General features: G+C 54.7%; 8 protein-coding genes across 8 annotated transcripts; 4 read left to right on the forward strand and 4 right to left on the reverse strand.

The window, feature by feature from the left end:
• Positions 1-1,248: 1,248 nt before the first annotated feature.
• On the forward strand, positions 1,249-3,075 carry AYO20_00038 (hypothetical protein; the record flags this gene model as incomplete). Its single annotated transcript, XM_022638349.1, has 1 exon — positions 1,249-3,075. One exon carries the CDS (start codon positions 1,249-1,251, stop codon positions 3,073-3,075), a length of 1,827 nt encoding a protein of 608 aa, XP_022505314.1.
• A 423-nt stretch (positions 3,076-3,498) lies between these two features.
• On the reverse strand, positions 3,499-3,909 carry AYO20_00039 (hypothetical protein; the record flags this gene model as incomplete). The annotated part of the gene is made up of 1 exon (XM_022638350.1): positions 3,499-3,909. The coding sequence occupies one exon, from the start codon at positions 3,907-3,909 to the stop codon at positions 3,499-3,501; it is 411 nt and encodes a 136-aa protein (XP_022505315.1).
• A 411-nt stretch (positions 3,910-4,320) lies between these two features.
• Positions 4,321-4,821, forward strand: AYO20_00040 (hypothetical protein; the record flags this gene model as incomplete). The annotated part of the gene is made up of 3 exons (XM_022638351.1): positions 4,321-4,362; positions 4,453-4,576; positions 4,652-4,821. 3 exons carry the CDS (start codon positions 4,321-4,323, stop codon positions 4,819-4,821), a joined length of 336 nt encoding a protein of 111 aa, XP_022505316.1.
• A 1,511-nt stretch (positions 4,822-6,332) lies between these two features.
• On the reverse strand, positions 6,333-6,698 carry AYO20_00041 (hypothetical protein; the record flags this gene model as incomplete). Its single annotated transcript, XM_022638352.1, has 1 exon — positions 6,333-6,698. The coding sequence occupies one exon, from the start codon at positions 6,696-6,698 to the stop codon at positions 6,333-6,335; it is 366 nt and encodes a 121-aa protein (XP_022505317.1).
• A 1,294-nt stretch (positions 6,699-7,992) lies between these two features.
• AYO20_00042 (hypothetical protein) lies at positions 7,993-10,008 on the forward strand (the record flags this gene model as incomplete). The annotated part of the gene is made up of 4 exons (XM_022638353.1): positions 7,993-8,169; positions 8,227-8,540; positions 8,630-9,068; positions 9,136-10,008. 4 exons carry the CDS (start codon positions 7,993-7,995, stop codon positions 10,006-10,008), a joined length of 1,803 nt encoding a protein of 600 aa, XP_022505318.1.
• A 629-nt stretch (positions 10,009-10,637) lies between these two features.
• AYO20_00043 (hypothetical protein) lies at positions 10,638-11,967 on the reverse strand (the record flags this gene model as incomplete). Its single annotated transcript, XM_022638354.1, has 3 exons — positions 10,638-10,771; positions 10,886-10,938; positions 11,072-11,967. 3 exons carry the CDS (start codon positions 11,965-11,967, stop codon positions 10,638-10,640), a joined length of 1,083 nt encoding a protein of 360 aa, XP_022505319.1.
• An 867-nt stretch (positions 11,968-12,834) lies between these two features.
• AYO20_00044 (hypothetical protein) lies at positions 12,835-14,121 on the forward strand (the record flags this gene model as incomplete). The annotated part of the gene is made up of 1 exon (XM_022638355.1): positions 12,835-14,121. One exon carries the CDS (start codon positions 12,835-12,837, stop codon positions 14,119-14,121), a length of 1,287 nt encoding a protein of 428 aa, XP_022505320.1.
• A 107-nt stretch (positions 14,122-14,228) lies between these two features.
• AYO20_00045 (hypothetical protein) lies at positions 14,229-16,103 on the reverse strand (the record flags this gene model as incomplete). Its single annotated transcript, XM_022638356.1, has 1 exon — positions 14,229-16,103. One exon carries the CDS (start codon positions 16,101-16,103, stop codon positions 14,229-14,231), a length of 1,875 nt encoding a protein of 624 aa, XP_022505321.1.
• Between the last annotated feature and the right edge of the window lie 129 nt (positions 16,104-16,232).

Below are 16,232 nucleotides of genomic sequence, written 5' to 3' on the forward strand. Positions count from 1 at the left end.
ACAATCAGTTGACAGAAATGGTTCTTTCTTTTTTTTCCCCTTTACTACTCTCCTTTTCTTTTTCAGTCTCATACGGCCCAAGAGGTGCCCAAGAGGTCCCCATGAACTCCCTCAGCTCACATGGCAAAAGAATAGGGAGGTACTAAGCAACGATCGGTATTGGATGGGCTGAGCTGGTATGAAGGCAACCATGTGTTGGTTTGAACTGAATGGACCAAGACAAGACAATCATTGACACTGGTATTCGTTTGCAATATGTTTTGTGTTTTGCCATTGTCCCATTACCCGATTATTTTGTCGACTACCTCATGCTGCCACTGACTAGTCTTATTGTTGAAGGCTGGATGCCTCTCGTTTTGCTATGTATGTGGCTATACTCGGTATACCTAGTGAGGGCCAAATCCCGACTCCTCAACAGCCAACCACCCAGCTTGGGTGACAACGGATTCGTTTTCCAGAGCCTCGGCGCTACGTATTAAAGACCTCGGGCTATCGTGGGTTTCCCCAACTGGGTTGGGGGGCCGACTCATCATTTCCCCAGGCCCATCCATGTATGAGCATCACGTATAGAAGTCCCGAGTAGTAGGGTTGGGCGCTGCGGTGGCTATCAATGAATGAACTTTGAGCTTTGACCAAATTATAAATCCCTTTGTGGCTTTCTCTCCCCTCTCTCGATCTGCATTGATTCAGACACCATTCACGGATCCTTACCTCGTACTGTATATTCTACGAGTACAGTACCGAGTACCTACATACCGAGATAAACACCCCGGCCACTTGGGTATCTGACACTGGTACCTCGTACACGTGCTAGTTGGACTCGGTATATTTATTGTATGTATTGAAGCTTTGTTCCCCCGCACGGCAAAAAGGGCCAAAAACTTATCGGCATCAAAAGTCCCGCTTCTGTCTCTCGACATTCTTCGATGAGGAGAGGGGGTACACAGACGCCAGAGACGAGTAACGAGAGACACGAGAGAGAAAGACTGTGAGAATCAGAGAAAACGAGGGGGAGCGAGAAAGAGAAGGTGATCCAGAAACAACAAAATACCATTCGATACCAAACCATGGCGTCCAGACCAGTTCGTATAGCAGGTAAGTACCCGTCCAATCAATCCAGCAATCAGTCACTCAGTCCATCAACTTCCCTTTTCTTCCTCTTCCTGCACCCCTCCACCTGCTGACAATGTCTCTGGGGGCCCCCAATGACCAGGCGCGTCCGGCTCCGCCTCTGACCGGCGCCATGCCATGGCCGCTTTCGCGAGGGACCACGTCTCGGATCCCATCGACGTCATCATCTCCGATTACATGTCCGAGGTGAACATGGCGATCGGGGCGGGGAGGAAGGTAGACGCGGCGCAGTCGACGGCTGAGGGAGCCTCGAGCGACAACCCCCTCGGGGCCGCTGGACCGGCGTTTGAAGCTTCGTTCCTCGAGGCCCTGGAGCCGGCGCTGGAAGACCTGGCCAGGCACGGCATCAAAGTCGCCGCCAACGCCGGGAACGCGGACGTGCAGGGACTGTATGATGTCGTGGTCGAGATGGTGCGGAAAAAAGGGTTGCAGGACAAGATCAAGGTGGCGTGGATCTCGGGCGACGAGGTTCTGCCGGCCATCAACGCAGGAATGAAGAGCGGGACGTCCAAGTTCAAGAACGTCTACACGGGCCAGGTGCTCGAGAGCTGGGAGTTTGAACCCATCTACGCGCACGCCTACCTGGGCGGCATGGGCATCGCCGAGGCGTTTCGGCAGGGCGCCCAGATCGTCGTCTGTGGCCGGGTCGCGGATGCGTCGCCCGTCATTGGCGCCGCGGCGTGGTTCCATCAGTGGTCGCGGGAGAACCTGGATCAGTTGGCCAACGCCTTCGTCGCGGGCCACCTGATCGAGTGCTCGACATATGTCACCGGTGGCAATTTCACTGGCTTCAAGAGTCTCGAGGCCGGGGGTCGGTGGGTCGATATCGGGTACCCCATCGCAGAGATCTCGCAAGATGGCCAGGTGGTCATCACGAAACAGAAGAACACAGGCGGGACGGTGACGGTCCACACATGCTCGTCGCAGTTACTGTACGAGATCCAAGGACCCTGGTACTTCAACAGCGATGTCACCGCCGTCCTGGACCAGCTGTGGTTCGAACAGCTCGGCCCCGACCGTGTCGCATTGCACGGCGTCAAAGCCCTGCCGCCGCCTCCGACGACCAAAGTCGGCATCACCGCTCGCGGCGGATTCCAGGCTGAGGCCTGGTACTTCCTGACTGGATTGAACATTGCCGAAAAGGCGCGCATGACCGAGGCACAGCTGCGCAAAAGCTTGAAGCCATATTCGGACAAATTCACGACATTGTCTTTCGCCGTCCTGGGAACACCGGCTGTCGACGCCGACAACCAAAATGCCGCCACGTGCATCTTTCGAATATTCGTGCAAGGCAAGAACGCCAGCGACATCTCCGCGCCCAAGTTCCTGAGACCCGTGATTGACAATATCATGCAGGCGTACCCAGGAGGGACATTCCATCTGGATTTTCGTCAGGGTCTCCCCAAACCGTACTTTGAGTATTACGTGACTCTGTTGGACCAAGCAAAGGTGTCACACGTGGTGCATTTCAACGGGCGAGAAACACTCGTGCCACCGCCGACCGTCACCAACGTCTTCGCTGAGAGGCAGCCGAGTCAGCCAGTCACACAACTGCAAGTTGACCTCTCCAAGTTCGGCCCGACCGAGCGAGCTCCATTGGGATCCATCGTGAATGCCCGCTCCGGCGATAAAGGGTCGGACTGCAACTGCGGTTTCTGGGTCGCGCGGGAGGACGAATACGTGTGGCTGAAAAACCTGCTCTCCGTCGAGACCGTCAAACTCCTGTTGGGCAAGGAGTGGGACGAGACGCGGGTGCCCAAGCTCGAAATCGAGAGGTTCGAACTGCCGAATCTGAGAGGCGTGCATTTCTTGTTCCGGAACCTGCTGGATCGAGGCGCCGGAAGTACCAGCACCGTGGACTTTTTGGGCAAGAATTGCGCCGAGTACTTGAGGGCACGATACGTCGATGTCCCCGTGAGGTTTTTGGCTAGAGGGAGGCTGTGAGATTTGCGCAGCCTTTGACACGAAATCGTGTCTGTTCAGTGTTGGTTGGGGGAGGCTAAACACAACAATAGCTTCTACCTGCTGAAAAGTCTCGATTGATTTGTTCTCGTTGATGCAGGATCCGGTTCTGCCAGCTCTCTCTGCATACTTGCCATTCTCCTCCAAGTATTAGACGCTCTCTCTACCGTTACGGCTGGCGCTCTGGCATAAAAGTGGCAAATCACTTCCCTCCACTCAAAGTGACGCGGTTGAAGTAGCAGGTCCCCAGGGTGACAAGGATCCGTTTGTCGCTTGCTTCAGACCTCCCTTTGCCGTAATGATATATGTCTTCTCTCCAAGTGAACCGGGGCCCAATGCAACGACAGTGAAACGACCTGATCTTCTCGAGCCCACGGGCGCGAGGCCGCAGGAAAACAGAAACTCTTACGCCTTCCCCTTCCCGCCCTTCTTCCGACCACCTTTCTCATTCTTCCCTCCTCCGCCTGCCTGTTGCTGCTGCTGCCCTCCCTGCGGCGGCACAACCTGATATATCTTCCCGTCTTTCCCCACAATGCCCACACTCTTGCCCTGTCCCCCTGCAACGGCGGCAACCGCTTCCTGCTGCTGCCGGAGGTACTCGACCCTGACCCGGGCCTCTTCCTCTCGCCGATCCGGAGTCCCCGTCACCTTGCGGAAAAGGGACTCCAGGTGCGGTCGAAAGAGAATGTACGTCGATATGCCGACGATGACGCGCACGACCGCTTGCAGGTTCTGCCGGGTGAAGTACGCCTGCAGTGCCGGGGGAATGTATGGCTCGAGGAGCGTGGGGATGTCCGGGAAGGTGAAGTTGGACATGATGGCTTGGTCGGCCTTGTCTCACAGCGTGGCCTCTCACAGTACGCAGGTTGTCGTTCTATAGCAGGGAGTAGCTGGCGATTGGAAGTACACGGGTACAGTCAAGACCTGTGGTCCGCAGAGAGTTATTTGGTGTAGAGAGAAGACAATTGAGGTTGGAAATAGTAGCTTTCGTGCAAGCATGACGAGGTACTTGGTACCATAGCTTTGAGCGCACTCCAGAGGTCACCGCTGTCGTTCTGCTCTACCGTTGTACATTCGTGGAGCACATGGACAACCGTAGTGCTGCACTTGCCTCTTACGCGTCAGTTTCGCGTTCCACTTTACACGGTGCCACCACGCTGTCAAGCTCGCAAATTGAACGCATGTACCAACTACTCACATCACCTCTCTGTCGCCCATTTACTCGTGATGGCCTCATCGAACGATACAGAGGCGGAATCTCTGCAGAAAGTAAGGCCCGCCCCATTTCTCGCGCTCTATCAAAGGACACCGAGGATTTGATGTCAAGTGGTGGAGTGTCAAGGGCTAACACCGCCCCAGAAACTTCGCTCTGCGCTATGGTTCCAGATCGGAAAGATGGTCGATGAAGAGAGTATCAATCTCGGGGTCAATGCGACACCCCAATTCATCGGCAGTCTGATGGAGCTCGTGTGGGCACAAATCGGTAGGAATCTTTTATTCTCCGGCTGCTGCCTGACAATGGAGAGATCGTTCGACTGAGAAACGAGTATGGGTCCAGGAAATGCCGCTGTCGACCTCGAAGCGTTTGCCAAACACGCAGGAAGATCTACGATCAAAACGGACGATGTCATGCTGCTTACTCGGCGGAACGAAGGGCTAGAGCAGCTCCTCCGCGACGAACTGAAGCGTCTCGAGCAATCAAAGTCCAAGAACGATAAGGCCGGATGAATGAAGGCATTATGAAATATCTAGAACGAAAGGATGTGCTAGCACCCACCCACAGCACAAGAGGCCGCGGGTATTCGCAGATACTTTTAATGTCCACTCGACATAGCAGCATCCCCTAGCTTCTATCGATGGGCAAGGGGAGCGACATTTCCCAGTGTCTCGGGCAACAAAGCGCCTCCAACAGCTCCAAATCATTCTCTCGGGCACGCCCGCGAGGCAACATTCTCGCTGGACACCAGCTCCGGAGACGATCAAAACAATCTCCCTGGCTTTACTCCATAACCTCGGGCTGGCCGATGAAATGAATGTATGCGCGTCAGGTTCGACAAGCTTAAGTACCAACTGCGTCCTTTGTGGTTAGTGTATGAGAGGACACTTTCCTCTGGACCTGAAGATTCATAGTCTTCAGGCACGTGTTTCGATATCTGCTCTCAAGCCGATGTTGGGACTCAATTGCCTCTGTTCCGCTGCCCGGGTGGTACCAGGAGCGCTTCCATAAATGGTCCTATAATGTCATCTATTTCCTCCACTTCAATTGCATCGATTTCTACTGAACAGCCGCAGGTTTCTCTTCAGAACGACCAGGTTGTTCTCTCGTCTCTTGTCCCATTTGCTCCATTCCGTCGCCAGCGACTGCAGGTCAATTCGGCAACCTCGGGGCCTCGTTCGCAGCGGACTGAAAGCTTCGACTGACGAGGTTGAAGTCCGCCTGAAGAGCAGAGAGGATGCTGTCGTCAATGGTGGTGGACGGCATGGCAATGGCAATGATGTCTGTGTAGGTGGGAAGTGATTGTGGACGTGGCACTAGGCCACGGCTGGTGGGGCCGGTGAGCCTCAACTAGCGTTGGTGGCGCCAGGGACTCCCAGTGACGCCATATGGCTGGCCAGCCCCAGGCAGATCCTATTTTAGAATCCCGATTCCTGATACGGTCATCCTCAGCATATGGACATCAGAAAAAGGTGATTCTCCCTCACTGCCAAGGACACTTGAGAAAATTCATGCTATGACTACGTATGATTATGTAGGATGCAACAATGTATGAATGAGGCTTGGGAAACCCTTGGTCACCTCGGCTTTGCCTGTTCCATTCCCATGTGGTGGACACCCAGTGGAAGCCTCCTCGGAGGTATCCACCACAGCGTATTTCTCGACCTTGCAGCTCTGACACAGATCCCGCACTGTCTGTACCTGAACCCAGATGTGGTTGTTTTTGCCGTCCGTTCCTCTTACAGCGTCCGGCGGAGCGGTTGAGGACCAATACCACGACAACGATGAAACTCTCTGGTGGAGCAGAAGAGATTTGGTGTTTTGATCCGCAGTCGACCCCGACCATGCTCACTTCGTACCAGGCTCGACCTTGATCCAGGTGAGTTTTTGTTTCTCCTTTGACTGGGTTTTAAGATTGCTCGAGGCCTCGACCAATCCACCAAACATGCACAAGGGGAGGACATCGGCCCTCTCGGCGAGGACCTTTGCCAGCGAGGCGGTGGATCGCTCGGTGACCTTCTGATTACCGGTGGACAGCAGTTGAGGGCCATTCTGAGGTGAGAAGGAACCACTGGAAGGCGAATTTGAGTCGCATGGTGAACTGGAATGCGACGTCGATCTCTGAGGGGAACTCATTCGACCAGGCGTTGGGGGCCAGCGCGGCTTTTGGCCCGATTCCGGAGGATTTGTCGGCACGTCCCACGATCCTACTCGACGGACGAACGCTCTCAGAGTCAGCGGCGAGGCTGAGTGGGACCACCTGTGGGGAAGGCGTGGGATCAGGAGTGGGATTTGGGATTATGGGTATGGGTATGGATATGCCTTGATCACAAATCCTGATCTCAAAAACTAAGGGACGCAAATATTGTGAAGAAGAGACAATTCTCATGTTGGAAGTTGAGGCCTGCGAAAGTCGAAATATACAAGAGAAAAATTACCATGAATACAGGCAAAGCAAGGGCGGACACGGCGGAGACAGAGTTGGTGTATTGAGCGTATCTAAATGTATCGACATACACGGGTCTAGACGGAATTGAATGACAACGTCCAACAAGCGAGCAGCTGCACGTCTACTCTCTGGATATTCCATCATGTCCTGAGTGGCCCATTGGAGTCTGCTGCCAAATCAAGGCCCTTGTGCAACAAAAACCAGCACGGTATACGGTACCTGGCATGCCGACTCCCTTTTTTCACCAGCGTATCTCTGACATCTCTTATTCGTGAGGATCGTCGCTCAGTCAATGCTTTAGGGGTGTACCTGGGAGTTCGAAGTGATGGAATGGTTTGAGAAGGCCAGAGGAAGAGACGAGGATGCAGCATAGCGCTGGAGGGCGCTGGAGGAGGATATAGAAGTGATTACATGGCATGGGTCGTGGCCGAAGTTGCCCGGCGGGTCGATCGTGTCGGTTTGCCAATTCCCTCAGTGCGGCTGAGTCTCTTTGGCCCACGGCAGCTCCGCTGTGTGGCGGGCTAACCTTGAGGCTCCTAGTCGCAGCCCTACGGCTTATTAAAGTCGGCCGCGGGTGGGTTCAAGATCACCAGAGATGGGCCCGGGAGCCAGTGTCAGCTCGCGTAATGCCTCCGGATGAGGAACAGCGTCGGCAACTGATGATTTGGGCGATACATCGAGCAAAATTCGAGCAGTAGAATACGCAACAGTGACCAAAATTAACACCATCAGCACAATAGAGACTTTGGTACTTGGTTCTCGGCGAGTCGGATCTACCTACCTGCCTAACGAGGAAGGGGGAAGATGAACGCCAAGCTTTGAAGCGCACGATGATCAGGGGGCAGCCGAATCCCTCTCCTGCACTCTATACTTTGTGACTGCGTCCCCCACACAGACACCAGCCATCGCAATCCTCAATTCACTCAGTTGCCCCTGAAAATGCTATCTCTGTCTATAAACACACGCGCAGGCAGTGCAGCAGCTTCACCTCCACCATGTCGTCCTGGTGCTTACGCTCCAGTGACAATTATGGGTTGCTGCCATCATCCCCGCGGACTATACGGCCCGTCACAGATGAGACAAACATCTTATATGCCCTCCAGAATCATCTGTCACGATGCTCGTCACAAGTAGCTGTCCCAAGGTCACATCTCGTCTACCTTCTTCACCTCTCAACCTGCAGTTTGAACACAAACAAAACCCCTCTCCCACTGATACAAAACCGCAGTCCATCATGGACGGACAAAAACAAGAGCAGAGTGGAGCCGATATTGAGCAGAATATTGCCCTCATCAAGGATCCTTCTCTAAAATGGAAGCCATCGACAGCAGAAGCTCTGGTCATGGTGACATTGGCCATCATCTCGTTAATGGTCAGCCTCGACGCCACTGTCATTGTCACAGCCTTGTCGGTATGGACCATTGGTCACCATCTGCAAATACTCCCCTGCTAATCTGTGGCTGCATAGACCATTGTCCAGGCCTTGAATGCGACATCCACGCAAGGGTTTTGGATAGGTACCTCCTACCTCCTTGTCGTAGCGGTCACGATGCCATTCACTGCCTCTATCAGTGACATTGTCGGGCGTCCACAGACGCTATTCACTGTCTTGCTGAGCTTTACCGTCGGAACCATTCTTTGCGCCACAGCCCACAGCATCGGCATCATGCTCGTGGGCCGTTGCCTGCAGGGCATCGGTGGTGGCGGTGTCATCATTCTCTCCCTCGTCATCTTTTCCGACATTGTACCCTTGCGATTTCGACCACAATATGTCGGCGTCCTGTAAGTTCTCTGGCCTAAATGTCCCATCCCGATCAAAACCAGATCTCCCGCGCCTGAGACTCTCGTTTACTGACCTCTATCCACTCTAGTCAAGGAGCATGGGCCTTGGGAAGTGTCATCGGGCCCATCATCGGCGGTGCCTTTGCCAGCCCGACTCGCTGGCGCTGGGTCTTCTATCTGATGCTGCCATTCTGTGCCGTGGGCTTGGTTTTTGTGCCGCTGTTCGTCCGCCTCAGGCGTCCCGAGGCCACCCTGAGGGAGATGCTGGGCCGTGTCGACTGGATCGGTGGGGTGTTGTTCATCTCTTCCGCTACGAGCTTCCTCATCGCCATCTCTTGGGGCGGCACCACTTATGCTTGGAGCCACTGGAGAACCCTTGTGCCCTTGTTGGTCGGCCTGGCCGGCCTGGTCGCCACCATGGTATGGGAAAGGTTCGGTGCCAAAGAGACTGCCTTCTTGAGACATTCGCTCTTCCACGTGTGGTCGGCCCATGCCATCTATTTCGGTGCCTTCGCTCAAGGCCTGATTGTAAGTTCTTGTCCCTTGGCTTTCTCCCTAGGTGTGGGTTCACGTGTTGACCATTTCTCCCTCTTAGCTCTATGCACAACTCTACTACATCCCTTTCTTCTTCGAGGCCGCAAAACAGTACTCTCCACTCCGCACCGGCGTCTCCCTCCTGCCCGTGCTGCTGACCCTTGTACCTGCTTCGGTGATTGTCGGCGCCGCCATCACGCGGACCGCCAAGTTCCGCTGGGCCATCACCACTGGCTGGGTGCTGGCGACACTGGGCACGGGCTTGAGCATTTCATGGGACCGGGGCACGCACACGGCCGTGTGGGCGGTGGAGATGATTGTGCTTGGGTTCGGGCACGGATTGAACCTCAACGCACTGAACACGGCGTCTCAGGCAGCGTGCAAGCCCGGTGATGAGGGTCGTGCCGTCGGGATGTATGCATTCCTGCGCAGCCTGGGAATGGCTATCGGTGTTGGCGTCGGCGGCTCCGTCTTCCAGAACGTTATGAAGGCCAAACTCGCCAGCCAGGGCCTGCCCACGGATATCGCGCTGCAGGCCGAGGCATACCTTGAGGTACTCAAGCAGACGCCAGCTGGTGACTCGGCTGCTCAAGCACGCGCCGTTGCCGTGATCGACGCCTACATCGCTGGCTTTCACGGTGTCTTCGCCTTCCTGACTGGACTGGCCGGGCTAGCCCTGATAGTCGGCCTGATCATCCAGCACTTTGAGATCAACAAGGCCCTCATCTCCGAGCACAAGCTCGTTTCCGCCGACGGCTACCACAGCCACAACAACAGCGATAGCCTCCTCAGCTGGGGCCGCGTCAGCCACGGTACCCGCAGCGGCTGGACCACCGCTGACCATTCGCGCCAGCCCAGTCTCGAGCGCGGCGGCCGCACCGGGCATCAGCAACAGCAGCACGAGGGCACCATTGTCGCTGCAGAGCAGGTCTGAACGATATCAATGATAATATCACCACCACCACAACCGCCAATATTATTCCCACGACAGAGTTACTGGCATCTGTGTCGGCAACAGAGAGAGCGATCAAAAGAGAGTGTGCGCGCGGGACGACAGACGAGCTTCAAACCCCAGGGTCATGATGAATGAATAATGCAATGCAATGATGATACCATATGAACTTTGACGAATTAGAAAGAACAGAAGAAGAAAAGGTAGAAAAAAAGGCACAAGGTGGAAGGGCATCGTGATCCGTCATCACGATCCATTAGTCGTCAAGGTTTTGTTCATGATTTAGGTAGCTGGGGCTTTTGATTCATGCTCAGGTGCACATACAAAGACACATGCATACATCTCAACATTCGTGTTCCAGGAAGCAGGCCTTTGGCCTTTTCGCCCTTTCTTCTCCACCCTCCTTCTCCAATCATCCTGCTCTTCCTCTCGGTCTCGGTAGAGAAGATTGACCCCTTGGTAGATTCGTTGATGCGATGGATCCGCCTGCAATCTTCAGTCTTCAGTCTTCAGTCTTCAGTCTTCCGAGCCACTTCTCTTCTCGTAGGACGACCTCCTCAAGCGCTCAAACGCTCAAACCTCAAACCTCAACGTCAACCCTCGTCAGATCTTCAAATCCCCGCGCCCACGTCGACCAAGATCTTGACGTGGTTCTCCTTGTCCTCGATCAGGGTCTTGAAGCCCTCCTCGGCGACCTGGTCGAGCTTGATCGTCTTGGTGATCATGCCGGCGGGTTTCATGGCGCCTGGGCCGACACACATGTTAGTTTAGTTGCGTTGCGTTGCGTTGGGCAAGCGAATGCAGGGTTGATGGATGAGATGAAGAGCATCTCATACTGGGGGGAGGGGGAGAAACGTACCGGTTGAGATGGCCTTGATGACGGCTTCAAAGTCGCCGAGGGCGTAGGTGGCTCTGCGGTGCAGTTGTGGTCAGTCAATGAGCTAGTCGAACAGGTGATCTCATTCCCCAGACCGCAGGCGAGCTTGGGGAGGAGAAGGAGACAGCCGTTGTGTTTGGTCAGGGAAACCAGGACAACCAAACTTACACTCCCATATAACCCCTCTCTCTAAAGACAATATCGTTCATCTGCAGCGTCGCCCTCTTCTCCCACACGGCGATGTTGACCAGCGTTCCCCTCGCCTTGATGGCCTTGAAGGCCGTATCCACGGCGACCTGCACGCCCGCAGCGTCGAAGCCAACGTCGGCACCCTCGCCACCGGTCAACTTCTCGACCTCCTCCACGACGTCAGCCTTGACAGGGTCGATGACATGGTGCGCGCCAAACTGCTTGGCAAATTCTCTCCTGCGGCCGCTGACCTCGCTGACGATGATGTTTTTGCATCCTCTGCCGACTAGTGCCTGCACGACCGCGAGACCGATGGGGCCGCCGCCTAGCACGAGCACCGAGTCGCCGTCCTTGTATGGGGAAATGTCGACGGCGTGCCAGCCCACGGCTAGCGGCTCGATCAGCGCACCCACCTCCAAGGGGATGTTGTCTGGTAAGGGCTTGACGCAACTCTCGGGCACGACCATGTGCTCACACAGCCCGCCTCCCCAGCCACTCAGGCCCACGAAGCCATTCTTGTCGCAGCAGTTGACGAGTCCGCGTTTACACGCGCGGCAGCTGCCGTCGTAGATGGTGGGCTGCACGCAGACGCGGTCGCCGGGCTTGACTTTCTCGACGCCTTCGCCCACCTCCTCGACCACGCCGCTGAATTCGTGGCCCAGCGTCAGAGGCAGCGTCTCACCCGTGATCGGGTGCGGGTGTCCTTCTTGCGGTATCAGGTTCGCCCCGCCGAGATACTCGTGCAGATCCGAGCCGCAGATGCCGCAGAACTTGGGCGCGATCTTGACCTGCCCTGGCTTGACGGCGGGGACGGGGATCTGATCGAGCCGGATGTCGCGTTGACCGTAGAAACGAACTGCATTCATTTGCGCCATGGCGGCAGGTAAAAAAGCCGGGTAACCTAAGGGAGCCTAATAGGGAGATGTCTATGCTTTGTGACAGAGATCGATTCCAAGAAGACGGCGAGACTGGAATCTGATATACGAGAGGGGAAGAACGAAGGCGATAGAATCATCCTCATAGTAACTCTCCAACAAGTCGTCATCCCATCTAAGCGGGAACTCCGCTCTGCTTTCGACCGACCCGATCCACCGTTGAAGTGTTTTCAGTCGCTTTCGGAATCCCGCTGGACTCTATCATTTGCCTGTTGTGCTGCAACCCCGCTCATTGCCACCACCTGTAAGACCAACACTGCTTCCGTCCAACTTGTCTCCAGTTGCACAGTTCCCCGTTGTGTAGCTCCCCACTACCCACGGTTTCTGCCTCCGCGGGATCCTTGATTGGGAAATTCCGAAGTGAGGGGCAAAAAGATGGAGCGGTTCGACGAGGAGTCCAGGATCGTCGAGTCTGGGGAAGCACAAGGCAGGTTGACCGAGGATAATTGCCATGTGAACGCCGTCGTATTCGTTTCGCAGGGCCCCGTCTCCTTTTCTGGAGGTCGTCACATTGACGAGGTCATAGGCTAAGCTAACAAGGTTCGAGATTGCTTACTCTAGAGGGCGAGATGGTGCTGGAATGGAAGGATTCCCCAGGTGCTTGATTGGTGGCCTGCAGACCGAAACCCTGCATCTATTCCCAAGAATTGTTCTGCCTGAGCTTAGTCCTAATCCCGATGACAGTCCTCGAGGGTGGAGGAATATTATATAAGGATCCAGGAAACAGAGCGGCCTGGAGGGTGTGTACATAGCAGCATTGGAACAGTGGCAGCAATCATCTCATTGCTCGTTCTTGTTTTAAGCACAATGGCTCCATCGGCTATGGAACTGCCTGCTGATTTCCTGGCCGGCAAAACAATCCTCGTGTCAGGGGGTGGCATAGCTGGATTGACCTTTGCCGCTGCGATTGCCCAAACATTTCCTGCGAGTTCCTCGGGGAGACAAAGACCCCAAGTCATCATATACGAGCGAGATAGCTATGAGAACCGTATCGGACGTGAAGGGTATAGTCTATCTTTGAGAACAGACAACGATCCCGGTGCTGTTCAGGTCTTGGATTCCCTAGGATTGTATGATCTTGTAAGGGGCGTGAGTGTCAAGGCTGGGAGAACTCCAGAAGAGAGTGGTTTCTTCAACCTTTGGGATCCTCAGTTTCGCCCCTTTTTGCGTCTCGCGACGCCACCAATCGGGCCAAAAATCCTGCTCGGCATGAGAATTCGCCGTAACGCTCTGCAGAAAGTTCTCGCCGAAGCCGCTATAGAGTCGGGAGCCCAAATCCACTGGGAAACGACTGTGACGGAGGCAGAGGCGACCGATGACGGTCGAATGCGAGTCACCCTCAACACTGGCGTGACTGTGATGGGCGACATCCTTATAGCTGCTGATGGAGCCCGAAGCAAGGTGCGCTCTCTGTTGAGACCAAATGACACCCTCGATTATGCTGGCGTGTATCTCCGGTCGGGCACGGCCAAGTTTCCCAGTCACGATGACATCCCCGAGCCTGTGGACCGTGACTGGGGCGGTGTGTTGGGCGCGAATGGGATCGGACTTTTTGTCGCGCCTGTAGACGACAAGTCTGTGCTTTGGGCCTTGAGTCGTCTTAGCCCTGTAATGAAGGAGCCATTGCGACACCCTATTCCTCAACAGCGCCTCGACGAATTGCTCAAAGAATCAAGGGAATTGGCAACAAACTTTGCCCCTTTGGTCGAGAATTTGATTTCTGCAACGGACCCAAGAACGATCATGCAATTCAATGCAATGGATCGACGTCCATTCCCAAATCGGCCGCTCAGGCATGGAACCGTGATATGGATCGGAGATGCAAACCATGCAGTGAGCCCTTTTGCAGGCAACGGTGCCAACATGGCAATAATGGATGCCTGGGACCTTGCCAACGCACTCAAGAATGCTTCAACCCTTGACGAGGCAATCACCGCGTATGACAAGGTGGCCATTCCTCGAGCTACCAGGGTTCGGAAGACCTCGCGCTGGACAATTGATCTTTTGCATGCCACAGGGGTCAAGCTGTTGGTTTACAAGGTAGTTCTTCGCCTGCTGGGATTTCTAACACGGACCGCCCAGAGCCACGGTTGACAACGTGTGAGCATTCCGTTATGTTGTGATGTGGCGGTTGATGTGCTTGAGGCGTCAAAGGTCCTTGTCTCTTCTCGATTTAGCGTGAAGGGTCTGAATGGACCTGATCAAGCTGTAGCGGTATGCGTTAAAGGTGACCTTGGAATCCATACTCCACCAGTTCCAATCAATCTGTCCTTCATGGTCGCTCCATCTGTCCGAACTCCCAACCGATGAACAGGGACTCGGTCAATTTGTCTCTGTGTACTCTGCCTGAAATCGACGTATCGTTCTGTCAAAGATCGATTGGACGACGCCGACTTGATGCGCTCTAATGTGGCATCCGCTGCCCAGGCGGATCGGGCCAAGCTTGCGTTCGTCACGGCGACATCTTTGTAGAAGTCAAACTGTTGTGCTTCAACGTCCGGATTTTGGTCGGACTCTAGCTCGAGAGCTCGCAAGTAACCCATCATCAGGACCGACACTTTAGCGTCCAAGAAGTCGACCGACTGGAAATCATGGATCAGATAAAGTCGAACAGTGTTCTTTTCCACCACACTTCTCCTTCCATATGGGTCTGGCGAGATGTAAATAATTGCTTGATGCCATTCACTTGAGATGTTCCTCTCTGCAGCAAGTTTGCTGGGAAGGGTTACTGCAGCCCAACCAAAGAACACGCCCTGGTACCGCAAAAGAACATCCTCAGGGACGCCCGTCAAGTTAGCCGTCGGCATGTTCAAGGTTACTCTACTCCTGCCGGTGCCGGCGATCACCTTTCCGTGAAACCGAACGGGAAATGGTGGCACTGGACCGGATGGAGGTCCGACAACGTCTGGGCGACCCAAGGCATCGTACCCATCCAGCTGGGTCCGGGTATAAGACTCATCTCGAGTGGTGTCATACTGCTCATTCATGTTGTCAAAGCGATCCTGTACGCCACTCTGATCGTAAGCGGTGGTAGCAACCTGCTGGGCGACTGCACTTGGTTGATAGACCGACGTCAGTTGGTTTGTTACTGTTTCCCGCGCAGTTTCGACGAATGGGCCAGCAGTCGCCGTGACGAATTGTCTTCCGACAGCTGCTGCTAATCTGATGCCTGCCTCAAGTGGCATGGTCTTGAGGGACGAGCCTCTGATCACACTTGAGTCCGTTGATGAGGACGCCAGTCGGAACACCGGGCTACCACAGAGCGTCCGCTTTCCATCAGCAGAGCATAGGACCACCCTCAGATAGCCATCGTCGGCATCGCAAGGAATACGGAGGATATCCGTTTCCCGTGGTCGATGAGCTCGAAGCTCTTTTGGAGCTTTTCTCAAAAACTTTTTGATGTCTCTCTGCCACGCGCGTTCGTCAGTGGGATTGACCTGCTCCGGCATTGCCCTGGTGGATGGCGTCACATCAATCCAGGTGCTTCTGGCACCTAGTAAGCCCCCGATCTTCAGACCCGTCTTGCCGGAGAAGCCTCTTCGCTGTAACCACAAAGTCCGGTCGGGAGGTAGCTCCCTATCGGAGAAGATTGTGATGGCTAGATTTGTGGACGACCCGCTGTAGTATACTATGCCAAAGGAATGCCGTAGGATCGTGTAGTGCTTGGTGGACTCGTAGGGATGACTGATCAAGCCACCAGCAAAATGTCGTACATCTTGTAAGGCTGATACAAATTTTGACTGAGATGGGGAGGGATTCGTAGCGGCTGGGGAGATAGGTGTGAGAGGGGTTGACGGTATGGATGTTGTGCCAGGACTTTGGACGCTGAAAGTCGAAAGGCTCGTCGGTGATTGAACAATTCCGGGAGATGGATGAGGAGACTCGAAGCCAGGAGGAGACTCGAGTGACATGGCCTGTAGGATAGCAGTTTGTTCCTCCAAGCTCAGGTCTTCGGCTCCGTGGGCTCCATGAGCTCCGGTGAAGTGATTGAAGTCATCTGTCTGGACTCCTTTAAGCGGAGGTCTGTTGCTGCCCTCCGCATCCACTGCGTCGGGACGATGCTTTGTCAATGGCATGTTGAAGGTTCTCAAAATGGATAGACATCAGACAGCTCCACACCATGGCATGATGCCCACTAGTGGGATTGCCAATTCCTGCCCATGATGGGACGAAGGACACTGCCACCAAGGGACATGGGCACTCTT

This window comes from Fonsecaea nubica, assembly GCF_001646965.1.
Source record: "Fonsecaea nubica strain CBS 269.64 chromosome Unknown Scaff1, whole genome shotgun sequence".
Lineage (NCBI taxonomy): Eukaryota > Fungi > Ascomycota > Eurotiomycetes > Chaetothyriales > Herpotrichiellaceae > Fonsecaea > Fonsecaea nubica.